Source organism: Anas acuta, chromosome 2 (genome assembly GCF_963932015.1).
Source record: "Anas acuta chromosome 2, bAnaAcu1.1, whole genome shotgun sequence".
Lineage (NCBI taxonomy): Eukaryota > Metazoa > Chordata > Aves > Anseriformes > Anatidae > Anas > Anas acuta.
This window is the reverse complement of record NC_088980.1, coordinates 118382390-118409833: the sequence shown is the minus strand read 5'-3', so window position 1 is coordinate 118409833 and position 27444 is coordinate 118382390. Positions and strand designations below refer to the sequence as shown.

At 40.8% G+C, this 27444-nt stretch overlaps 1 protein-coding gene across 3 annotated transcripts; it reads right to left on the bottom strand.

The window, feature by feature from the left end:
• Positions 1–26319, bottom strand: TGS1 (trimethylguanosine synthase 1). 3 transcript variants are annotated; one of them, XR_011092997.1, is made up of 15 exons: positions 26160–26319; positions 25622–25686; positions 23626–23798; positions 21108–21975; positions 19489–19609; positions 18438–18524; positions 18014–18185; positions 16205–16556; positions 15144–15317; positions 13953–14096; positions 12395–12611; positions 11287–11365; positions 8924–9061; positions 1242–8840; positions 1–284 (listed from the first exon to the last, which is right to left on the bottom strand). XR_011092997.1 is itself a non-coding variant. In XM_068671881.1 (13 exons), exons 1-13 carry the CDS (start codon positions 26255–26257, stop codon positions 168–170), a joined length of 2667 nt encoding a protein of 888 aa, XP_068527982.1. In that variant the 5' UTR covers positions 26258–26319; the 3' UTR covers positions 1–167. The 3 variants fall into 3 exon arrangements, 1 of the variants encoding a protein (XP_068527982.1); XR_011092998.1 differs by lacking the exon at positions 8924–9061; XM_068671881.1 differs by lacking the exons at positions 1242–8840; positions 8924–9061.
• Positions 26320–27444: the final 1125 nt, after the last annotated feature.

Here is a 27444-nt window from a genome sequence, read left to right as displayed (position 1 = left end):
TTTGTCAAATTGTTATAAAACATTTATTGACAGTAGCATTAAACATTTTTTTGTGAATAGAAATTAAAGCAGAAAATGGCTCAAGTCATTTTGAACAAGTCAGCTGTACAAAAGCTTATGCAAAGAAGTAAACGAGGAGGTTGGGTTTGGTAGAATCCACGCTGAATTCAGGTGAGGTCACGCCTTATTAGATCACCAAAATAAGCTGTTATCGTCTTCAGTTTGTTATTGAGAAAATTTTGTTCTATTTCAACTTTCCCTCCTGGCCCCGCCAAAGAAGCAATCTGAAAAACAAAGAGCAAAAAGCAGATCAATCGATGCACAGGAAAAGTGGCAGAACCCCCAAACTTTTATTCACGTCCCATAAAACATCTTTGCCCTGGCAACACGGGCAACAATATTCCTTGACTAATGCCTCTGGTCCTCTTTCTGTCTCTTTTTCTTCACAGAAGTGAGTGTGGCTTTCTCGTGAGCCAAAATTCCCCTCTACCCCCAAGCCATGAAAATAGGAGAACTACTGATAAGTAATCATTGTTTCACATACTGTGCTGGGATAAGAGATATTGCACCCTTTTTCGCAGGGTACCTTGCACTGGAGCAGCCCTGCTGCTTGCATGTAACAGTGGGGGCAAAAGCAAGCTGCAAACTGTGCCTTGAAGTTGTCAAAATCGCAAGTTTTGGGGGCAGAGTAAAAACAAAAGCTGAAATTAGGAAGCACTAAGGTTGCACTGAAGAGTGGGTATAACAGTGGGGGAATAAAACACATAAAACACATCACAACAAAATTAACCCCTTCCACCCCAAGAAAAAACAGACTGAGGAGGTTGCAAAAAACAGTTAATTTTTTTTTTTTTCCCTGTTACAACCTAAAAACCGCTAATGCTGCATGCATGAGAGTCCCAGACAGTGCTGCTGGTAAGGCAGCTGAGTAACAGCTGAGGAATGCTGCAGGTAGAGGTAGAGCCCTGGGGAAAAGCAGTCCCAGGGCAGGCGGCGCAGCGCTCCGCTCCTGTTTACAGTCACCCGGGCGAGAACGTCACGTTCACGCTCTGCTGCCTGAGCCTGGTGGGCGCCCCTAATGCTTAATGATTACAGAACGTAACTGCAAAGGAAACATTGCAGCAGACTTTGTATTTTGGACTGGAGCAGGCAATGCTCCGTCCTCCTCCGTTCGCATCCACAGCGCCCAGCAGCACCACTTTGGCAGATGACAGCCCTGCAGACAACTGATTCCTCCTCACCGCAGGCTGCACAGACACAGACAGAAGGAGAACACCAAAACTCAGCTTTGGCTTGTTTTTCTTTTCTTTTTTTCCTCTCCTCCTTCATCAGGCCAGCCCATGGCTGCTGCGGCGTGTCCCCCCAGGACTGGAGCTGCCGCAGGTTCGGCTCCCTGCAGCCCTTTTCCTGCCTGCTACAGGAAAACCGTCCCTATAGTTCCCTATTCTGGAAAACTTTCTATGCCAACAACAAAATAATAATAATAAAAGAAAAGGTCTGCATGCCTGCAGTAGATTTTAACTGATCTTTAAACCAAGAAGCCCGTGGCACTGCCAGCTAAAACTTGAAGTTTGGTTTGCGTTATTAACACTTCTAAACTCCTCTGAGACTTCACTCTGTAGCATGGGTTTAAATATAAACATGCCGAACTTCCTCTATTTTACTGCAAGTAAAAAAACAGCCTGCTATCAGGAGGAAATAACAGATTAATCTAAGTTATACCTTGAACCTTTATTGACTTGCCCAGAAAATCACCACACTTATCTAAAACAGGCTTTTTTTTTTTTTGTATCTGCAAATAAAAACAACAGTGTGAGAAGTTTCTTCATCCTTCAATTTAACGGTGATAGGAAAAAAAAAATTTCCACGTTCTTGTCAAAGAGGAACCTGCCACTTAAGTAAAAAAGCAGAAGCAGGCTGGTTTAAAAATAGCACAAGAATCTGAAATTGGCAAGTGATCAGGAATGTTAATTTTATGACTTATCTTTACTTACTTAAAAGTCTAAAAGCAGTTAACATTGCAGGACAATCCTTTTTTTTTTTTTCCTATGAAGACGTTAATTTTGTCCTCTTATTTTTATTACAAACAAAAGATGGGATGACTCTCTCAAAAAGCATTAGTGACTTTGCCTTTTGTAGCTATAGCTGCTTAAATCCTCTAAAATACTGACTGGATTAGTCAATTTAGGATAACAATACTGAAATTACTTTCTTGAGATTACACGCTCCTGATTTCAGGGCACAATATGTATAACCAAGCATATATGGCAAGCACATTCATATTAAACAGAAATCTTTACCAAATATTTCTCTTAGCAGACCAAATAAAGCAAAATACTTTTTCAGTAACACAAGTAAATGTCACTCCTCTGCTGAAGGGTGGCATTTACTGAAGGACACCTGAGAGCACGCATGCAATGTCTAGCTTTCAATCTCGAAGCACTAAATCCAGGAGAACTAATTTCAAACAACTCCTAAAAATATCTGAAAATCCAAAGGTGACATAATCTAACAATCATGTGAGCATTAATGCTGCAGGGAGAAAGTCAGAACAGAAACATCGGGACTGCAGAAATCCATGGCTGTACTCCTCAAAACTCACGGGTGCACCGTGAATGTTTCAGCTTCTCACGTTGGTGGGAGGTCCAGGGCAGCAAAAGGAGCCCAGCAAGGAGGCACTGCCCACTCGGATGGAACTGCCAGCATTCAGAGGAGAAAAACACAAATACGCCACCACCGCGCTTGTTTGCAAATTGCTGGAGGCTGCAAATTTAGTTCTGTACAAGCTGCCAGCCTGCAAGCTTTCCTCAGAAGGGCTCAGTCAAGCCTGACAGCTTAATAAGGAGAAACTGCTGCACAAAAAGCTTCTAAAACATATCATCATAGAATCATTGAATGGTTTGGGTTGGAAGCGACCTTAAAGATCACCTGGTTCCAACCCACCTGGCCTTGAACACCTCCAGGGATGGGGCATCCACAAGCCCTCTGGGCAACCTGTGCCAGTGCCTCACCGCCCTCTGAGGGAAGAACGTCCACCTAACATCTGATCTCAATCTCCTTTCTTTTAGTTTAAAACTACTCTCCCTTGCCCTATCACTACGTGCCCTTGTAAAAAGTCTCTCCATCTTTCTTATAAGCTCCCTTTAAGAACAGAAAGGCAGCTCTAAGGTCTCCCCAGACTCTTCTCTTCCACGGGCTGAACAACCCCAGCACCCTCAGCCTATCTTCGTAGGAGAGGTGCTCCAGCCCTCTGATCATTTTTTGTGGCCCTCCTCTGGACTCGCCCCAGTAGGTCCACATCCTTCTTGTGAGCTGAACGCAGCCCTCCAGGTGTATTGAACTGGTGGAGTACCCACCTTCTAAAAATAATAGCACATTACGGAACTGTGCTTTGAAAAAAACAAAGGTGCTCATCTATTTTTAGAAATATCTATCTATCTATATATATACATACACGTGTATCTCTCTGTACCTCTATCACATTTTTGAATTAAATTACAGCAATGCATGTGAAAAGGCTTCCTTTAAAAAAAAAAAAAAAAAAAAAAAAAAGGTTGAATCAATGATCATTTGTAGATACCAGCCTACAGGGATGGTTCTCCTAATCCTATCCCAACACTGACCAGGCTGCACAGGTCACCCTCCCCAAAACGCCATGCCCATGTCTCCCCACCACCTTGGCTCTGCTTGCTAACCACACTCCCCATGCCTGGGGAAGGTGAGCACCTGGAGGTGACTCTTAGTGGAATTAGTCCACAGCTACTGAGACAGTCACAAAGCATTAAAAAAGGCAGCCAACTGGCTTGCTCTAAGTTTAGAATGGGGGATATCAGAAGAGAAATCAGGTGGCCAAGAAGGCCAACGGCATCCTGGCTTGTATCAGAAACAGTGTGACCAGCAGGGCTAGGGAGGTGATCGTCCCCCTGTACTCGGCTCTGGTGAGGCCGCACCTCGAGTACTGTGTTCAGTTTTGGGCCCCTCGCTACAAGAAGGACATCGAGGTGCTTGAGCGGGTCCAAAGAAGGGCGACGAAGCTGGTGAGGGGCCTGGAGAACAAGTCCTACGAGGAGCGGCTGAAGGAGCTGGGCTTGTTCAGCCTGGAGAAGAGAAGGCTCAGGGGCAACCTTATCGCTCTCTACAGATACCTTAAAGGAGGCTGTAGTGAGGTGGGGGTTGGCCTGTTCTCACACGTGCCTGGTGACAGGACGAGGGGGAATGGGCTTAAGTTGCACCAGGGGAGTTTTAGGTTAGATGTTAGGAAGAACTTCTTTACTGAAAGGGTTGTTAAGCACTGGAACAGGCTGCCCAGGGAGGTGGTGGAGTCACCATCCCTGGAAGTCTTCAAAAGACGTTTAGATGTAGAGCTTAGGGATATGGTTTAGTGGGGACTGTTAGTGTTAGGTTAGAGGTTGGACTCGATGATCTTGAGGTCTCTTCCAACCTAGAAATTCTGTGTGATTCTGTGTGAAATATGAAAAGGGAAATGGACTTGCTGAAGGGGCAAAACGGCTTTGTATCACTCAGCTGTATTTCTGTACACAAAGGGTTTCCCAATGTCCCTGCAGTTTTATTATTAAAATTCCTTAAGTAATTTCCTACCTGTTTTAGCTATGAATTAAAGCTACTTTGGAAAAGTATACTCTAACACTTTTTTTTCCCCACAAAAAAGTTTTCAGGGGTATGAGAAAAAAACATTTTGCCTCAATAGCCAGTCACACATTTAAAATATAAATCATTTCATTTTACACAACTAGTAAAATGAGGAAGAAAAAACAACCTAAAGGCTAGAGGAAAAAAAATCCAATCCATTTGAAAATAAGAATTTATACCTGAGTTGTAAGAAATTACATTTGCTTAAAAAACGATCAGTCTACAAAATACATCAACCTTCAGTCTTTTAAGTGTCAACTACTCTAACATCCAAGCATCTTAAAAATGCATCAAATTATTTTAAGATCACCTTCTGACCTCTTGCTTCCTTCTTAGCTCATCTTTGTATTTATTCCTACATAAAAGTGACAATGCTTGGCAGGTCACATTTGGCCAGGTCTCCAGTTACCAATCGGATCTTAAATCATAGCTGAATTGAAAGGCGCAAATGCTAGTTTTACTAGTCAGCTTCCCACAGAATTCTTAACTCAGAGGTGTTACCATATATTCTTTTGTTAAACTGATGTCTCTGGCATGGTTTTCTGTATGTGGAATGGCAACAGATTTATTTATTTACATCAATAAATAATAAACAGGCTTATTTCATTAAATAAATAAGAAAGGTTTACCCTTCTGTACACTCTTCATTGATTAGTCATTTGCAACAACTGGTCTTTCAAAACCTGAAGTACAGCAAACATCTTACCATCTAGGCACTAGATTGCAGACAGAACAAGAGGTTTTTTGTTTGTCTGTTTTTAACTCTAGATGCTTCCACACTGTACTATGAACATATTATGGGAGCAAAAGCAGGAAAAAAAAAGGCATATGCATGATGTATATTCTCCTTGTGACCACTAGAGTCATGAGCACTTTGCTTGATTCTAGGATCAGGGAATCACTGTAAACACTAGACAAGTAACAAAGGCAACATTTGAAACATAAGCCAGAACTGCAAGTCCAACATTCAGGACAGAAAAAGCTCCAGCAACAGTGAAATGATTTCATTAAATTAGGTATAGCTATTATACACAAACATAAAATAAAATAAAAATCAAACAGACAATGCCCTTCCCAAACCAAAACATCCCAAATCCAGGTTTCTTCCTAATTTTTAAAATTTTACACTGCTTTAATGTGTAAAGATACACATTAAATTTTCAACATAGAAACAGAACAGGGTCTGAACAGTGACCTGCTTATTAAAAAGGAAAAAATGGAAAAAATATATTAGTACCTCTACATAATGACAAACGTAAACTTTTGCTTGCCTCTTACCCTGCCTATGTTTTTAAAAACAAGGTATATAGAGCGAATAAATGCAGTCTTTAAGATCTTCTAAGCAGGGGCTGTGTCATACACCAATTAAAAAAACAAGCAGATTGCTGGCTGGTTAGCTCACAAATGACTGAGTTACAACTGGCTAGAAAGAATTATTTCACCTGCTAGCTTAAGTAAGAGAGATAATTCACATTATGATGCAAGTTTATACAGTTTCTGTTAACTAGCTGAATTATGTGGGAGACTGCCCTAAGTATGTGCCATGCCTCTCCAGTGGATCCATGCTCCTTAAACCTGCATCATCCCCTCCCTTTAGCAAGGTTCAGAGAGCAGAGACATCCATCAGAGTGATGTGGTCATAGAGAACACTGCTTGAATTGCCACAGCCCTGACTAATGTTTGGAAAAAAAAAAGTATTTATCCAAAGTTGAAAGACAGAACATGATTTTCCCTTGCACAAACTGAAAACCTTGAGGTATGCTCCAGTTCTAAGGACAGGGAAAACCTCCTCCTGCAGATATTGAACAGTGAGTTGTCTGCAGATTTCTTAGAAAAAAAAAAAAAAATACCCACCTGGCAATGTTTTGCCTCTTACGCTGTTCTAACTTCAAACACAAGTATCTTGTCTGATCTGCCGTATTTACAGAATTACGGTGAGTGTGGCCAGCAATCAGCAATTAACGGTTGTGCTCATGGTAAAGTTTATGTTAAGAACTTAATCCAGTACTGTATGAAGTGTAAAACTTTGCATGTGGTTTGATGAAGAAATAATATTTAAAAGTGAATAAAAGAAAGATTATCCTTCGAAACATATTACCAAAAAGGCAGCATTGCTCCTCCTCTTCCTCTGTCATGCTACACTACTTTAAGGTCAAAAAATTGCTGGCTGAAAATGGGGAAATATTGCAGGACTTCAACAGCAAGTCTAACAGGCAAATGCATTATTTTCAGTAATGTAAGTTCCTCTTTATGAAACTGGAACTGTATTAAAATTTGATTGTGAAATAGACTCGAATTTTGAAGAGCGGCTGTTTTTTTAAGTTATCCCACTTCTGAAAAATTCTTGACACTTCCTTGTTTTTTCTTTATTTTTTTTTTCCTACTCCATACCAGCACGAATCCTGACAGTACAAAAACTGCATAGCATGTTAATAAGGTCCATGATGCGACTTCCCAGTGTTGTGGCTGTAACCTGCTGAGCAGAGCCACGGAGCCGGATCCCTCCTAGAGACAATGTGTATACATTGCAGCTTCATCTGAGTTGCCCATAATAAATAATAATAGATAAATATAGATAATAAATAATAATAGATAAATAATAATAGATAAATAATAATAGATAAATAATAAAGGCTTCTGAACACTGGCAAATCTTTCTCAAATTGCAGTGTCTTTCTTCTGCCGCAGACTGGATCTTGGATAGACAAAAACATTTTTTCTCACCCAAAAAGGTAGCTCTCAAGTTGAGTAATAATTAGGAATTTCATTCTCAGAATCACCTCCATTTAGCAAAATCACTTGTGTTCTGTCTTAAGAGTAGGCCAACATTATTCTAATTGATTTGCTTGCTCTGCTACAAGGTTCATAACAATTAATAACTGGGTGGATAACTATTCATGGTCAGGGTAAGTAATGAACCCCCAGTTCACCAGTACTCCATCTCTCAAGCCTGTGTAGGCTGATAGAGATGCTGATGTGGTAAAGTGTCTCACACATCATCAGCATATGCATCTCACCCACTTTTTGGGTGAAGCCATTGTACTGCCACACTCCATTCTGACAACCAATATAAGGACAAACACCTCAACAGTAGCACCCACATCACTCAGAAGAACAGGCCACACAATTGCCACATTAGTATGTGAACACCCAGGAGGACATGTTTTGGTGTCCTACATAACAGGAACGCTTTCTGCGATGAGCTGAAACGAAACTATCCTACCATTACAAAGAAACTCCCACAACAACAAATCCCAGATTCCTCTTTCTTTGCTGCAAATATCAAGACACACATGTGTTAACCAGTACAAAACACAGGCTGTGCTAAAAATTAGGATACTTGGGATAAGCCTTGGTCCCTGAAGTGAGTACACTGTACAATCAGGCTGAGCACAGCTTAATGAACACTTCATAGACAGTATTTAATCAGTCTCAACCAGCTCACTTCTCAAATCCCTCATAGAAGTCTTCATTAAATTTGGCTGAAGGTTTAAGATCCAAATATATGATCTCCTGCAGGTGTCTCCTTTCTTTCCCTTGATCTGGTGGAAATGAACCAGCTGAGGAGGACAAGGATGGCTGGGAAGCCTGAATGTTTCCTGACTTCAGGTTCCCTGATGTTAATCAACAGCAGAACAAGGGCAGAAATTTTATTTTCATCAGAATTTTGCCAATGTATGCATATTTTCTATTTTTTATTTATTTTCAATTAATATCAGCTTAAATCAGTACCATTAATTTTTCTCATAGAAGGCAAAAATGGCTTTCAACTGCCCAAGTATTTATCAAACATTTTCACTTAACTTTGCTATGGCATAATTTTGATTTAAATAGGCAAGCCTATTTGAAAAGGTGATTTCTAATTCTTCCCTACTTTGAAGGAATTCTCAGTAGGTCAATCTTATTTTTATCTATACACACACATCATGGCTCCTGAATATTCCCCTAACTAGAAAGAATGTTTTTGAAAGATTGATTCAACCGAAGAATGGATCTATGCTTTATGATTTTTGTAGCAAGTACATGCTTATGAACCGGGAGATTTGATGCAACTTAGGGAAATCCTTCACATTTCTTGTAAGCACACCAAGCGCATTCCGCTGGTTTGCTGCTCCCTCTCGAGGCAGAAGTGCAGAAGTTTGCTCTTCCTCTGCCACCTACACTCGGCAAATCTTGTAAGGGAATTCAGCCTAAGAAAAAATAAATATCTGCATGAAGGTTTGTAATGGCAATTAAATCAGCTTCTAAATCAATTTAAATGGGTAAAGCACACCTTGCTTGTAGATTCAGGTCAGTCAGCGAGAGACAAGAGGCAGGTACTGAAGTTTTAACAGCTGCCACTTTCCATGCTAAGCCTATCAGACTGCCTGTTCTGGGAGCCATGGGATACCTGAAAGTCTGAGGTATGAACCTGTATATGCAAAGAGAGAACTTTTAAGGACACAGGAGAGGCAAATCTGGCATGCCTGAGCAATGCAATCAGAAATGAACCTTAAACCTTACAAGTTTCAAATTTAAGGCATTGGGTAACCTATCCAGCAAATACTGCCTTATCTAAGTTATTCTGATTTCAGGTGTTAGTCTCCTGCAAAAAAAATGTTCAATATTTACTTCATTCTTTTACAGGTCTCCAGTGTCTGTGGACCACATTCACAAGGCTACACCCCTGCACACTAGCAGGGGTGTTCACAGACCCTTGCCAAGGTAGCTGTTGGGGCAGAAGCCACCCTATCTGATCCATGAGAAAAGAAAGATGGATCAGTACTGTGGGCAAAATCACGAGTGAACTGAGAAGAAAACTGTCTGTACTAACTACTAAGAACTTCAATGATAAATCTTCCTTTAGAGGTTCACAGTCCTAGATTTTTAGTGGCATCACTCTTAAATACAGCCAGAGATGATGGCAGCCAAACCCATGGCCTTTACATGCAGTCTGCTGTGGACCAGAGAATACCCTATTGCCCGGACAACTGAGCTGAATCCAGGCCTCCAGCCTGCTTTTAACAACTAAGCTGTGACCACAAAGCCATGACTCTGTGTGACAGCAGTTACACTTCAGCACTTTGTGTAAAGCTGAACCCCTGGATGTATGTCAAGGAATATTCTGAGTATGCCAACAACATTCAGAACCAACTGTACCAAGATGTAGAGGCAACAAAACACCTAACCTAACCACATACGGGTGCTGAACTGCTCAGCAGGAACAGACATAGGGCTGTGGATAGCACTCTTTGATGTTTTTGTGAGGTCACGAGTTGTAGGTGTCTTTGCTCACTTGTAAATATAGTACAAGTGCTCATGAGTAGAGTAGAAACCTGGTGAGGTGTTTCATTCCCACAATGAAGAACCACTTGATAAAACACCATGGTTGAAGTTGAAATGAGAGAAACTCTCCTTAAAATTAAAGCTCTCATTTAAAGATTCATAAGCTACCAACATTTTACCAGGCTGAAGTATAAAATGCAATTAAATCATCACCCACTGTACAAATGGTGCTGCACACAGCACAGGTAAAGAGCATGCTAATACTTAGGCCACGTGAATTTTAGTCTGTTAGAATACTCTGCAGATCTTTTCTGCTCTATGTCAGACACTGCTTTTGAAAGAACAGGAAGTAATCCTGGGAATTTCTGTGCTATGATGCACATGAGAAGAACATCTTACTGCTCCCTTCTCAGCTTAAAACCTACAAGACATAATTAACATAAAAAATATACAGAGGAAACTATATCAGACACCCAGGGGAAATGCTACAGTCATCTAATTACTTAAAAAAAAAAAAAAAAGTATTTGACTGGCATGTTTAATATCAGTCAGTAAAGAGGCTGAGTTTGACATTCACAGAATCACTGAATGGCTTGGGCTGGAAGGGACTTTAAAGAAAATCTAGTTTCAACCCCCCTGCCATTGGCAGGAATGCCACCCACCAGATCAGGTTGCCCAAAGCCCCATCCACCCTGGCCTTGAACACCTCCAAGGATGGGGCATCCCTGTCCTACCACTATCTGCTCAAGTAAACGAGTCCCTCTCCATCTTTTTTTTTTTTTTTTTATAAGACCCCTTTAAGAACTGAAAAGCTGCAATGAAGTTTCCCTAGAGCCTCTTCTTCTCCGGGCTTAACACCCCCAGCTCTCTCAGCCTTTCTTCGTATGGTGGTGCTCCAGCCCTTGATCACCTTCATGGCCCTCCTCTGGACCTGCTCTAACAGCCCCACATCCTTCTGGTGCTGGGGACCCCAGACCTGGATGCAGCACTCCAGGTGGAGCCTCACGAGGGCAGGGCAGAGGGGCACAATCACCTCTCTCTCCCTGCCGGCCACTCCTCTGATAGTGCAGCCCAGGACGCAGTTGTCCCTTCTGGGCTGCAGGCACTGCTGGCTTGTATCGAGCTTTTCATCCACCAGAACCCCCAAGTCCTTCTCTGCAGGGCTGCTCTCAGTGAGTTCTTCTCCCAGTCTGTGCTCATGTCTGGGATTGCCTCAACCCAGGTGCAGCACCTTGCACTTGGCCTTGTTGAACCTCATTAGGTTCACACGGACCCACTTCATATGTCTCTTGCTTGAGAACGTACTGACATATTTAGGTTTTAAGCCAGATGAGATTTTTGTATTTTTCAAGCCATCACCCAGTAACCTACCTGGTTAATGTCAGCATTGCGGGGTAGAAAATATACAATGTTGTTGGTGATCTTCTTGGAGAGCCTGAAAATTTCAAATGTAGAAGCCAGTAAAGGAAAAAAAGAGGAATGGGGATGGATAAATTGTTATATATTCATTCACCCTGAAAATATGTCCCAAATTACATTATTATGCAGTAATGGAATGGCTGTGTAGGTTAAATACTGTTCTGAAATGCAGAAATTACTACTGTCTAAATGCAGAAACTGTTTCACCATTATTTCACTAGAAAGCTAAAAACTTACTAATTTCCCTAGAAAATTTAGCTGGACTGCAGATAAGTATTTGAGAAATTGAAATGTGGTTTATAGCCAGTACATTTTGTTTGATACCCACTTTCTAATCCATTTTACATAATCATCCCACATATGCGAACAAAGATTTCTTTACCCTTAGAAGTATGGCTATAATTTAGCAAAAGAAGAAAGAACTGAGATTATTTGGAAAATAAAAACATCACATTTGAGGAAGTTATTACGCAAATGCCTTCCCAGCTGAATGATTGCTCCCTACCACAGGAATACATTAATGTATAAAATTTCATTAATTAAAAGAGTTAATATTTTGTTTGTATTCCTCTGTGCTTTCCCATATCACAACTGGATGCTAGTTTACATTGTAAACAAGACAGTTTTCATTACAAAAAAAGAATTCACGATCAATCATAACTTATATGACTAATTACTGCCTACATGTTACACTTGCCTACTTGATTAACTCTGTTTTTTGGAATAAAATCCTATAAAGAAATTAAAAACATTGAATATTTAAGTTAGAAGATGTGAACATTTTTCTAAAAGTTTTTTCTTCCTTTTAAGAATAACCCTATATGACAATTACTCTTTTGAATAATAAAAATATTTAATTTTAGGGAGTCGATTAAATGTAGCTGAGGCTGGAGGAGAATTAAACAAACAAATACCTGTGATGTTAACTTAAGCTTACATAAGTTCCAACCAGCAAATTGGACATGGCAAAGCCCATCTCAAAAGAGGGAAGGGGAGAAAGACAGAAAACATAAACGACTGAAAATCACAATCATGAGGACAAACAACTTTGAAAGGATATCCATCTGGGCAGATCATTGTTTGGATATCGAAGATTTCAGCGGTGGCATAGTCAGGCCCACCCCAGGGAGGGCTGAGGAACACCACATCAGCTTTCAGGTCAGCAGCCAGCACCATGAAGTCTCCGCACATAAACTCAATCTTGTCGGCCACACCATACACCTCGGCATTGCTGCGTGCAAGGCTGAGTTTCTCTGGATCAATATCAATAGCGATCACTGCAAATGAACAAGAGAGGAAAGGAAACACACAAGTAACATGAGTTGTGAAGCACACAAACCATCTGACCACCACGTGGATGCCACCCAATTGCCAGGTAGAAGCTTCAGAGTGAAGATGTTCTCATGCAGCCACCAGATAGAAGTCACATCTGTAATTTCGTTTTGTGTGCTGTGATGACTTCATTTTGTAGGCAGTAGTAGACATGAAGCTTCAGTTCCTCAAAGGGGAAGAAAGATCATTTACTTTGTTGTAGAGGCTCCACAAATAAAGGAATGGCTGCATTCACACCAAAGCATGGAAACACCACAGCCAAGGCTCAGTTGCTGTTGCAGAACTGAGAAACCTCTGCATGCCATTAGTTTTGGGAGTCTTACATCTACTACCATGACAATCCCCCACCTCAGCTCAAGTACAGGACAGGCAAAGCTGTCTGCCTACGGGAGGCAGTCCGCCTCTCTTCTATCTTGGCAGAAGCCCAACAGCTTAAACAGTGGCAACTGGAAGCTCATTTTTCTCCTGTTAAAGATAAAACTTTTATCTTGTGGCTGATCGTGTTGCACTGAAAACTGAGTACCCAATAAAGCACAAAAGTTATAATAAAAGGGCAGTAGAAAATCATACATATTTAGCTAAAAAATATAAGAAACAATGTGAAATTTAGAAAATATTTATAGAATGCATCATAGCTTACCAAATTTAATGCAGTACAAACTAACATTTTTCTCGCTCAGAAATTAGTCAGAGGTGTTATTTGAGCTGGTATTTTACCAAAGTGTTTGATGAGTAGAGGAGGATTAAGTAGTCAATATTTTACAGAAAGCGCTCTCATGATTCACTGCAGTTTCATTACCTGGCAACAGGAACTAATACTAGTATCAAGTTATCATCACTTCTCTGTATCTGGTCCTGCTGAACCTGCAGGTGATCCCATTCCAGCATTTTAAATACTGTTCACATGTAGCATGTTTTTTGAGTACATAGACCTAATGTAACTGTTGAGAAAAGCAGCAGCCATTTGGTGTTGCTGCAGGCTGGCACTGCAAACAGTACTTAACCTTTATCAGCAGTCTTCAGAAAATCCTACAGACTAAGTTCCTATGCCATGTAAAGGTAACTTCGACTAGTACAAAATAAAAACAACTTTGACTTAAAGCATTAAATAGGTTTTATAGGTCCTTTTTAGGAAGAGCTTAGGAAGCTCTTATGATGATTCTGATGAAGCAAAAAAGATTATGTTGCTTCAGAAGCACTGAATAAAATTTATCGTTGAACAAAGTCCATACTCAGATTTTTAGGGAAAACGACTGAAGAAACAAAACAGTGTGCTACACACTTACCTCTTTTCGAGGTCAAAGCAAACTGGATAGCATTTCCTCCTACCCCACAGAATGCATCCACTATTGTATCACAGTTGAACGCCTGAGCAACACGGACTGCGATATGCTCAGCAATCTTCTCAGGAGTGACAGAAAACCAGCCCTCTGCAAAGGGAAGAGAAGTGTGTTTTTGCCACTTAGTTCAAGGTCACCTAAATTAAAAACAAACAGCTGAAGGTTTAGCATTAATCCCAGCAATTCTAGCTTAATGCATTCAACCAGGAAATACAGGCTTTCAAGATGATAAACTCTGGTCAGCCCAGGGATCTGCTAAGCAAACAAAGTCTCACTGGAGTGTATAGATATGCCTCATTCTCAGAGAATGCTCTGTTGAACTTGGTGCCTGTCAAAGAAAAGTACACCAACACAGCTGCAAAAAACTTTATACACTATATATTCATAATTATATATATTCATATATATATATATATATATATATATTCACAATTATATTCACAATTATGCTCTGCAACAAGTAAAAACAGAAATACATCCTCTTACATACTATTATTTTCTTTACAGCAGTGTCTTGTCTGCCAAATAATCTACGTGTTTATATGGAAAAGCATTAGAAATTAAAGACTTATAGAAACAACATACAAAGTAGTAATCCTAATTCCTCATTTACCTATGAACTGATGATTTGGAAGTGGTTTCCATGTAAACAGGGAAAAAATATGACCTTGAAAATGACTGCTGAAAGACTTTTTATTTTAACAGAAAAAAATTACATTCATCAGCACATTTCAAATTCTCACAAAATTATTTCATAAAATATACAGAACAGAGTGATAGAATAGATCAGTAGATAGAATCATTAAGCTTGGAAATGACCTCCAAGATCATCTCAGAATAAAGTCATCCAGTTTCTGAGAAAGTCCTGATCAAGTATTATTGGGGTATGATCATCCACAAGCATCAGGACTACCAGAAAGAGGGGTGTCCCATGCTAGGAGCTCTACTATAAGCTCTAAGGAAGTCCTTCAGTTTTTTTGTTTGTCCACACAGCGGCTGATGGAATTTGTCCAGAGCTGCAAACACACACTCAGTAATAACTCCACTTAGTAAGAAAATTAGTAATAAGCTGCGAGAAGGTCACCAGTTTGGATACATTTTATACCACCAAGTCAGTGTACTTTGTACTAAACGTACCTCTGTCTAGTTTAATCCCCTCATCAAACCGAGAGAACAGCCTGTAACGTTGTGCCCAGTACTTGACTAGCTCAGGATCTGCAGCAATCTCAGCAGGTATAGATCCCAACGCAATTTTATTCTTTCTCTTCCTTCTTTTCTCCTTCTTCTTTGTAGTATTTTTTTCATCTACAACTGGAAGACACTGCAAAAGTTAACAATTACTGTTCTCATAGGCTAGAAATGCAACTGGTAAATAGATAAGAGTCAAGATATAGAATGTTCAACGCTACTAAATGACCTTTATTACTGTTTGCCAGATTATGCAGATTTGTGGTTTAAGTCAAAAAAGGGCATCCTATATAACAAAGGAATAAAGTAATCTATCGTGTATCTGTAACAGTCCAAAAATGAAAAGATTTCACCCATTATGTAATTTAGCAGGGAAGACATGATCTTCAACTGATGGCAAGAAGCTCTACATAGTGAGCAACCAAATGGATCAGAGATTAATTTAATGTCCATATATATAAAAAAAGAAAAAAAAAAAGAATAAGAACCAATCTAGATGAGAACTTTGCAGTAGAACTCTAACATAACTGTGGGAAGGATTAAACTCTATGCAGAAACCTGAATAATCCTATTTCATTTTTTTCCAAGTGTTAAATTAGTAGGTTCACACCATAAACGATATTTTTCCTAGGAAAAAATATTTCAACAATGCATGTTGCCTAAAGCTCAGCCATGTGCATCTGTGAACTCAAATTTGGATAGTCCATGCCTCTACCTGAAATTAATCACCCTTACCTTACAGGAGAAAAAGATGTGTGAGCAAGAGACCTGTTAGACCACGCGTAAGATTAACAGCAAGTGTTCAAATAAAGAAATACTATCTAAATTAAAGGTGAGACATGGGATTTAAGTGCTCCAGGAACAAGTTACTTTCACTGATACAGCTCTATAAATTACCACTTGGAGAGAGGAAGTCTTTTTGAATAAACCGCATAAATAAATAGCACACAATGCTGTAATTTGGGAGAGAAATTGCCAATTCATGTCCAGTTTGTAGGAAATAGGAATACCTGGGCTCACATCCTCTGTTTCTTCCCGGAGATAATCTGGTATGTCCAGAGGGACCAGCACCCTTCCAGAGCCACACTCCGTCTTCCTCGTGCCCTGGCAATCTGCACTCTTTGCTGTTGTGACCTTCGCTTCCTCTTCAGGCTTACTTGTCCCAGGTTCACCACCACCCATGCTGGAAGGCAGGGGTTCAGGGTTTTGAATGCTGAATCTCACACTCCGTGTGGTGGTAACGCTGTCCTGATCCTCTGAGTCACTGCTTGTGGACGACCCCTCCACTTTATCCTGAGAAGAGGCCTTCTGGGACGTGGCTTCCTCAACAGGCGTGTTAACCTGCTTCAGGAACTCTTCCACCTGTAATTGTCAGATACCACAGACTGTGAGATGTGCAGGTAACCAGGTGCAAATAGGGCAGTTTAAAAGCATTACAGTTCAAAATCACCTACCATGGATACAATCTTCCATTTTGAAAAAAAAGTAAAATATCTACTAACAAGTAAACCAAAAACATTCACGTTTTTAGCTCTGCTCCCTCTGCACAACTTTTTCACAACAAGCTGTCTTTGGGAGCCAGACACCAGATTGATGTAAAAGAGAAAAACTCCACAAAATCAACAGCAAATCATTCTCAAATAATATCTGAAATAGAAATAATCAGATTTCCCAGAAAACAGGTGACCAAGACTACTATATTTTAATTAACTGTTTTTTTCTCTGATCTGCATTCCAAGAAGCTGTGTTTTGCCTTTCAGGTTAGCATAAACATGTAAAATGACCTTCACACATCAGTTGCCTCACCTCCAAGATGTACCAGATGGTGCATGCATCAGATCTACTGCACAGTAGGTAACTCAGCATTACATCCTGACCGACGTACAGACGTCAGTTCAAACTCTTCAACAGGATATGCAGATGCTCAATTTTAAACTTATTTGCTCTGGGTGGCACTAGGCCTAGTAGGCCTTCACGTAATCAAAATGCTCCTCAAACTGTACTGGCTTCAGGTGCAAGACCACAGCGACACAGCTTTTGATGCACAATTACAGCAATGGGACTGGAGTTTAAGACAATATACACTGTCACCAGCAGAAAACAACGTTGTACAATGGGGTATTAGGGAACACCAAGCATCCCACAAGAATGCAAAGCAACATTAACAATCTGAGGTAACATTTCAAAGAGACTTGACTACTTTAAGGAATGAAGTCATAGGTGGAAATATATGCAGACAGATGTCTAAGCAAGAATGTTGGTATCACTAAAAAACATAAGAGAGCAGGAGTCAGGACTAAACAACAGTAGCTGAAATTCTATGAAATGAACAATCCTGTTTCTGATGTTCCATCAAACCCCTAGTTTGGGCAATCAACACATTAAGTCCTGTGTAGATCTTTTTACATGAAAGAAGCAACAACTAATATTAATATATTAATGTATTTTATGCAAATCCATATTATACAAATGTCTTTGTTTTTTCTCATAACTGAAATGACAGCATCAACAAATACCCTCATATCCACTTTAAGACCAAAGATACCTTTTCTTTTTAATAGCTACAGAAACCTACGCACTCCTCTGAAGGAATGATGCACCCAGACATTAAGAATGACTTCCATGTAACTTCACTATCCCTCTTAACAGACTGACAAGGGCCCACCAATGCCTTTCCATATCTGCTCTAACCTAACTATTCTTCACCGAAGCAAGATGAGGAGGAGAGGAAGAAACAAAAAAAGAAGAGCATCAGACTGGCACTTAAAAAAAATGTCACCTACTCTATGCATTTTTTTTTCCATAACACAACAGCTCACCTTCTTCAGAGTTTTATTTTTTTGGGAAGATGTTTCAGGTTCTTCTGTAAAGAAGATGTGTGTGTTCTTACTCTTCCTTGGTTTACGCATGTCCAAAAATCTGGACTTGAGTTTTGCTTTTTTCTCCAAGTACTGCACACTTCGGTGGGTAAAATCTGGAATTCCACCATATCTGAAAAAAAGAAAAAGATTTAGTTGGCGTATTTCCAATTCAAAGTGCTTTTCTTGTTCTTTAACTCATCTCTGTAACTTTGTATTTCTATTGCTAAAGCTTACAGTTTTAAGCTCACAGCACTAAAGACTAACTTTGCATTTATCTTCAAAAAGTTTAACAAAATTGGAATGGAGATGAATGGTCTACTTAAATAATTTCAACAGAGCAAACTGGCTGTGAAGAAACCCCGAGCTCCTCATAAGCAATTACTTTTGTCCTGTGCCACACTTGAAACCCAAAATAGAACAGGTTTCCTCAGGATCTTCCACTGGATTCTCATCCACGTCCAGTTCATGGCTAGGAAAAAACACAGATGACCCAAAAGTTTATTTCTGGTAGGAAAAAAAAAAAAAAAAAACACACCACAATTATTTTAAACCCACTATTATTTTAAAGAAATGCTACTAGAACTCCTATACTGAGACCATTTAAATGTGAATTTCAGTAATTTTTCCCACACACTGCTGAAACCAAAAAGGGCAGATAATACTAGTCTATTTATATGCATAAGATCTTTTTATCCAAACCAGGGACACTATGTCCTTCCATAGGGGTAATAATATTCCAGCTATTCTGAATAATTTCTCAAAACGTTTAATACCAAGCCCTATGCAGAACACAAATCATTTGTTCAGCTGATTTCCGAATTACCTTCATGATTTATTATGTTATCTATCACCTTATCCGTTATTAATCTTATGGCAACAGCAAAATGTTATAACAAAAGCAACATCATTAGCAGATAATAATTCCATTCATCCCCTCATCTTTGAGATTGTAAACTTACTAGAGGAAAGAAAGAGCCATCCATCATCTTTGTGGTTATAAATTTGCAACAGAGGAAAGAAAAAAAACTGTGACAAGGCAGAGATTAGCTATTTTATGATTGTCACAGCACTGAGCACTTTACTGGCAACACATAATTAAGTTAAACAATACAAAATATTTAATGATGTTCTCAGACCTTCTGCACTAACTAGACCTAAACAAATCATCATATCCCATTTTAAAATCTTATATACTTCAGTGACACAAGGTATTGTCACCCTGCACACAAGTCAGCATCAAAGCCATACATTCTTTTCATAAAGCAAAGGAAAAGAAGAAATATCTGCTGCTTCTTGCCAGGTAAAGTGGTAGGCAGTGATGGAAGACTATGTGGGTTTGCACTGAAATTTTAACTCATCATCTCGATCAAACAAATTGATGCTATAAATCACAATTTGAAAAAAAAAAAGATGGTCTAATTTTCATGACTTACCTTCTCTTAACTTTGGCAACTCTGTTTTCAGGAGGCTCTTCTTCTTCATCTTCATTTCTGTCAGGAAGCAGCAACTGTTCTTTGTCATTTGAACTACATGAGTTACACGACCCCTGTGAATCTGAACAGATGAGATCATATTTTCCTTTTGCCTAATCAATTCCAGATCTTCCCATCCCCAAAGTACATCTGCAGATACAGTTGTTTTACATATTCAAATGTGATAAATAAGGCAGAGATGCCAAACCATCCAGATCTTTACCTATCTTCATTTGAGGGACACCTTCCAACACAACCTTACAGTATTAGTTACACTGCGGAGTTAATAATCTTAAGCAGGACCAACTTCAAAATATCTCAAATCTCCAAGAAAAATAAAATGATTGCAGGATAAAAATTACAAAGTTCCTTCCTTGCTCTTAAATTTAGTTTACAGTTAAATAGCTGTGTGAAGACATTCACACAGGTTTAATAAGAGGATTCCAACACCTCCTCTCATGTCTCGTTGGAAAAGAGATTTTTCTTTCATCTCTGCCATTCAACTCTACTGGAGGATGAAGATGGGAGCACACCTGCTTCTTCCTTCCTTAGAAGGTCACTAGCAACACTCAGAGGTTTTCCCCATCAAACTAAAGCTCCAAGATGCTGATCACTTACTTCATCCCTCCTCTTCAGGGGAAGAAACCATACAACAGTCAAGAAAGCTGTTAGACTGCTGCTTATCAAACCAGCAAACAGGATGCCCATCTCCATTCTCTACACACTGAACTGGTTGGCTAAAAAGTCTGCAGCCCAATCTTGCACATCCCTCATGGAAACTCTTCCAGTATTGTAAGGCACAGACACTGCCTCTCACCATACCCCTCTACGAGCTGGCACTTTCACTTGTCAGCACTAGCAATGCACAGATGAATTTGGGGTTGTAATGATGACTGCAGCTCACTGCCTAACTGACAGCTTAATGCTGGAAAGGACCTCTGGGACTCATCTGGTCCACAGTAACAGATGGCTGTCCACTTGTACAACAGAACAAGAGAACAATTTTCAAGCATGGCATTTTTAGACAGCAGGGGAAAACAAGCTACAAAAACAAAACAAAACAACAACAACCTGCCAAAAACAAACAAACAAAAAAACAAAAACAAACAAACAAAAAACCCTGTGAAACCACATTTTTGGAAAATACAAGCTGTCTTTAAATTTGTCAGATTCATGAAAACATCAACCTGAGCTTATTTCATTTTTTTCAGACTATCAGTGAGAAAAACATCAGCTGAATGACACCGCTGCAACACCAATACTAAAGTAAATAAATAAATCAGTAAGCACCAACAGTGCTCTCTCACCACTTTCTGTAGTACATTTGGGAGATTTATGAAGTATATGTTGTGTTAAAATAACTGTGGCTGAAGAACGCATTCAATACACAGGCTAGAGAAGAGAGAGATGTACCAGAGAATCAGAGGAAATCAAACGGAGTGAATTATGCAACCTTTCCATGATATACTCAATCCATGTTTTAAAACAGCTTCATAAAGACATGGGCTTGGTTTTTACATTTTTGTACATAAACATTTAAAAATATACTGATAGAATCAATGTTGGCGATTTTGTATTACCTGACTGGTTAATACTTTTATTTTCACAAGATGCACTCCTTTTTCTGGTTCCTCCATCACAGGGCTCTTTCTGGCTTGAAGCACAAAGACACTGGCTTTCACTGTTAGAGGAACCGTGCTCTTGAGGGTCTTCATGGGTTACTGCTGGAGGTGCACTGCTCTGCTCCACTTCGTCCAAATTTAGATTTAAACTACAGATCCCAGAGATTATCTCATTATGGGGCTCAGCACTTGAAGTGAGTGTTTCCTCACCTCTGGTGTGAGAGGGAGACAGCTCCAAGCTCAGCACTTCGCAGCATTCAGCCTCCAGGCTAACGAGGTCCTTTTCTCCTGACAGATCTGCCTCCTGCGTTACCCCGTGAACTTCCATGCTGTCGTTGTGTGAGCTCTCTGTAGTCCATCCTTGACTTGTCCAGTACTGAAACTGTTCCCAGTAATACCAGTACAGTTCACTATAATGCTGCTCCCACTCCTCCTTGGTGTCAGGACTATTCCAAGGCTCAGAGGCTGTTAAGACCTCAAGCGATGAGGCCTCTTTATGCTTCTCCAGCCAGCTTTGCCAAAGAAGGCCCTCTCCGTACTCGCTCCAGTATTTCTCCCATTTCTCTTTAAGTTCACTGGGTAAGGCCTCATTAGCAAGAGTTTCTGAACTTCCACAGTTCCCTTCACATACAATTTCAGTTTTGCTCTTCTCACTTTGCTCTGTAGCTGGGGCTGGGTCATCAGAGATGGACTGCTTGTGATCCCCATTAGCTTGATCCTGGCATTCCTGCCCCATTTTATCCTTGTGTTTTTGCTGTAATTCCTTTTTCTTCTTTTTCTTTTTCATGATCTTCATGTTACTTCTCTTTCTGTATTTTTCTGTTGCCTAAAATAAAATGAATAAACTTATTTAGAAGTCCAAAACATCTAGGCAGTCTTTTCTTGTCCTCCCTGCATGTACATTTCTGCTTCTGTTGTAACCCTCTCTCTCACTGCAACCCCACTGTTAGCTTTTTCCCCATAAAATGGGCTTAGGATTATATGGGTCTGATAGGACCTAGCTGCTTAACTCTAGCTCACGTCTGAGAAAGTTGTGACAAACAGCAGTGAGAGCATCTGTAAAAAGATGCACCAAGAGAAGTCAGAATTCCAGACAGAAGCAGGATTGCTGGGAAAGAAGTCACTCGCTGCTCAGGGATTTACAAAAAAATACATCAATGTGAAACACCATAAAATGCTGAAGGGAGGTTAATCAGAAACCGTTGTCACTGGATTGAGCTCAACAGTAAAACGCAGTAACATGAAGGACTGCTTGGGGGGGAGGGGGACGGGCATAGAAACCCAAGACAAAAACCTCTTTCTGAAAGAAAACACTAAGGTTTCAATAAATACAACTCCACTTGCTTCAGTGGGGCTTCCTGTGCTTACACACATGAGATAAAAACATCCATGAACAACACAACATTCTACAAGATAAAACTGCCAATTTCTGAATAAACTGCCAAATTAAACTTGGCAGGTACAAGGGTGGTGGTGGTGAGGAGGCAATACAACTCACATGGCCAAAAACCTGCTAATGTATGGGTATTACCCCAAATGCCTTGTCAGTTGCCATCCCTGGTTTTGTTGCACTGACACATGCATAAGGTGTAACGTAAAGGAGTTAGGTTCAGAGAACTACCATTAATATTTTGTTCACATCCCTCATAATGTCATGTTAATACACATGGTGCAAAGCACAACGCTTAGTAGTAATCTAGTAAAAACATGTATTATTTTCTCACTTGACATATTTGCAGTACTACTAAATAGCAACACAAATCAATCATACGCATACCTTGGGCTTGAAGTCAGATGCCAGTCTATTAAAATGTCATCATTTAAAATAGTAAATAGAATAAACTTGTGTATTAACAAACTAATCAGGTCAGAATAATAGAGTGCTCTGCAGAAAAGCACTTTCACTCCAGGGAGGTCTGTCTTCTACGAAGCAGTTGCAGTGAATATCCCACTACCTTATTCTCACACACACAAAACTTTATCCTTCCTTTAGAGCCAAACTGCTCTGTACAGGGAGCAGAGTACCCCAGCCTAACTCCTGTCCTTTGGAACAGCCTGGCTTGATCAGCTACCAGGGGAATGCACTTACCTAGCTTTTTCTACTACTGTCTAAAACTTAATGGTTAAAGGAGACAATGTGAACACACATGTTCAGTTTGGAATATACATGCTGTCCTGCAGCAGAGCACCAGTGTTACCATGGCTGTTTTAAAACAGCTCCCTCTAGCAGCTCAAGCAATACAGACAGAGAAGCACAAAGCACAGCCAACCCCTATCTAGTCCAACTGGCAAATGGGTTTTACAAACTACAAGACCACAATGGTATACATTGCTAGAGGTACCTGAGCAAAACAGCTTAACCCCAGCTCTGATACATTTCCATGAACCGCAGTCTCAAAAATAATTGAAGAGTAGATGTGCCCCTACATTTGGAAAGATAAAGTAAACAGAACAAATAAAGCACATAACGATTTACCACAAAGTCCCTGTGAGCTGACTGTCCGCCAAAGTGAAGAGGCAATCCCATACTCTTCATAAGCTCAGCCTCTGAGTCTAGCTCAATTTCTTCCAGGTCCAGAGCATGATTACTGTCCACCTTGAATGCCACATTGGGACAACGGTTTTCCTCCTCAGATGCTTGTTCTTCCCCTATTAACAAATTATATTAAGTGAATATAATCTGATTGACGCCTCCATGCATCAGTATGGCCTATAAAAAATAGCAGGATCACCTCTTACGCTCTGCCATTTAAAATTCTTAAGTACATGAGAAGCTATTAACAGATACAGCATCTTTCATCTTTTGCTCTAGCTCATCAAAACAGTAATATTACTACAAATGTAAAGTTTTATACATTAGCATTTTTTCCCATTAACCCGATATTAACACTTGCATGAATTCCAAACTTTCCAACTGTGTCATTATTTTAATATGATTATTTTCTCCTTTTCGTGAGCATGATACATTTGCTATCCTACAAAAGAAAAAGGGATACATTTTCAAATCAGGCATCAATTTCTGTATGCCTTTGCTCCCAAGGCTGAAATACCCTACATTTTTAGCAAAAAGAGGAAGCAAAAACAAGTGGAGAACTGAAGTGCTTGACTAACAGTAGAAACCAAAATCCAGCTTCAATAGCCAAAACTGTGTCTGATTGGGATGGAGTTAACCTCCTTCACAGCAGCCTGGACCGTGCTGTGTTTTGGAATTGTGGCTGAGACAGTGTTGATAACACACCAGTGTTTTGGCTAGTGCTGAGCAGTGTTTTCACAGCATCAAGGCTCTTTTTCCCCACTCTGCACTCCCCAACCATTAGACTTGGGGGTGGGCAAGAGAGACTGCTAGGGGACACAGCTGGGAGAGCTGACCCGCCTGGCTACAGGGATCATCCATACCTTATAATGTGATGCTCAGCAATAAAACCTGGGGTAGAAAAAGAAAGAAGTTTTTTTTGGCTACCTAGGTGGCTGTTGCTCAGAGGCTGGCTGGTCATGCATTTGCTTATGAGAGGTTGTCCTGGTTTCAGTTAGGACAGAGTAATTTACTTTGAAATTTCATTTGCCTTCTTTTTACCTCTTTTCCATACCTATTAAACCACTTTTACCTCCAGCCATGAGTTTTCTTGCCTGTGCTCTTCGTATTATTTCCCCCATCCCATGGAGCAGGAGGGAAGCAAGCAAACAGCCGTGTGGCGCTCGGCTGCCAGGCAGAGCCAAACCACCACACACATCCACTTCATTAACTGGAGAAGTGAACTGCAAAAATATCCAGCAAGCAACACAGCCCCCGCCCCCCCCCCCCCCCCCCAGTATTATAAAAATAAAATTCTTTACAGTAGTTGTTTTGGCATGTATCACAGCAAACTTAAAATACAAGAAACCACCAGCTTTGTTACAGTTCTTTCAGAAGAAGGAACTTTCTTTCACTGCCTTCATATCAGATTTACAAAAAAATATTGATGGCGTGGCTTGCAAGACATCAGGGTCATTGCTTCTTCCCTTAATCGTGGCCCAACAGATTCATCAGCACCAGCTAACGCCCTAGGCTAGGGAAGAGGCAGAGGACTGTACTGCTGCCAGCTGGCCCACCTAGGATCTACAGCATTCTGCTATAAAATTAATTTTTAGTTGGGGAAGGTGAAATTATGAATTGAGAGCAGTCAGACACACGAGCTAATGGACTTTGTGCAGCAGGCAGCGATTATGTGCGCTGGTAAATCTGTGCGGGCAGAAATAAGCATCATACCTGGCTTGACAAAAAGTTCCACATCAAGACTGTTGTGACTTGAAAGCTACATACGTGCCACGTTTTTACTCACAACTGTCTTTGTAACAAAAATACAGAAAAACACGCCAAAAATAGGCACAAAGGTATGGGCTAGTGGTTACGCAGTCCTACCGTACCCTAAATAGCCACACACAACTCACATAATATCTGGGCACACAGCATGCTGCGCATTGTGTTACCTTACCTGTACTGCCATTGTCATCTTTGACATAAAATCCCTTTAATCCCAGCTTATATAACTTCCGATCCCTATAAAAATAAAGAGGAACATTGATGCAGCCAGCCACCATTAAACAAAGCGACAAAAAGAAAATGAAAAAGGCCTCCCTAAAGCCTGACGAACAGAGCCTAGAGACGCTCAGAAAACACTGCTGGAAGGCAGAACCCCCTGAGGGCATTTTAGGGCCAGAAGGGTGTAATTTTCGGTGGGTCCCGGCCACCTCCCCGTGTCCCCGTGTCCCCTCCCTCTGCCTCCGCGCGGGCTCCATGCAGCCGCGCGCGGCTGTTTTTTTTTTCTTTCTTCTTTTTAATTTTTATTTATTCATCACCCCCCTTTGTTTTCCTCCCCCTTCCCTTTTTCCTTTTCCCTTTTTCCTTTTTTCCTCGCCTTTTTTTCCTCTCCCTCCCCCCTTTTTTCCCCTCCCTCCTCCCTTTACCCCCCCCCTATATCCGCTCTAGCAGCTCGGTCTCCCCCCCCACGCACACCCCGACCCCTCACTCACTCGACGAAGGCTCGGGAGCAGAGGCACACGATGCCGCCCGCCGCCCCCGCCCGCAGCAGCAGCCCGGCCACCAGCACCCCCCGCGGCTCCTGCACCATCCCCGGCCCACGCCGCAGCCCCGCGGCCGCCGCCTTCCGCCGGAACTGCCGCCAGCAGCCGGCCCGCCCCGAGCACCCAGCACCGGGCCCGGCCCGGCAGCCGGGGAAGGGCGCCCGCCGCCCCCTTCCTTACAGGAAGATGGATTCCCAGATAATAAAAGCGTGGTTTTGTGGGCTTTCCTGGTAGCCTGTCTACTGGCGGTGGCAGAGTTATAGCAGTCTACATGCATGCTCTGTCTGCAGCCCCCCTGCGAGGTGTTTGGTTTTGATGTTAGCTGCATTCACAGAATCACAGAATCACAGAATTTCTAGGTTGGAAGAGACCTCAAGATCATCGAGTCCAACCTCTGACCTAACACTAACAGTCCCCACTAAACCATATCCCTAAGCTCTACATCTAAACGCCTTTTAAAGACTTCCAGGGATGGTGACTCCACCACCTCCCTGGGCAGCCTGTTCCAGTGTCTAACAATCCTTTCAGTAAAGACGTTCTTCCTAAACACAATTCGACACAATCTGCTCTGGTGTTTGTCTGCTGTGCTGCCTTGTTTCATTTGCATCAGTGCATGCTGGGTTACCAGGCTATATGGCCTCACGGGAACGCAAAATGGCCTTGGGAGTTTTAAGAAGTGTTGGATTGGAAATGCGGAATAAAGGGAATTTGGATGCAGGACTGACCATACAGGTGGCAATAGGACAACCACCGTCCAGCAACAAATCCTATCGATTACAAACAAAAATCTTAAAGCTAACTGTATCCTGGTTCCAACATACTCTCCCATCTGATATAACCAAAATTATTAAATACTATCATTACCCAGGATTTTTGGTATCTATCACTTTCTAATTATAATACTTTAAAAATACAAAGATAACACCAATTCTAGCACTTATATAGGTATAACTGCATCTGCAATTAAGAAACTACGTCACCTTAGTATTTCAACACTGAAAAAGCCATAAAACAAAAATCTTTCAACACAAACTGTTTAGCAACAGCCTTGTGCTGAGTTGAATTGTGGGTTGTGAAATATTTTGGGAATTATTATACCCCTAAAGAAACAATACTACATTTCAAGTGAAATACAAAGAATACTTTTGTGTACAAACAATATGGTTATTCTTTACATAGAATCATAGAATGGCTTGGGTTGGAAAGAGATCTTGACATCTAGTTCCAATCCTCC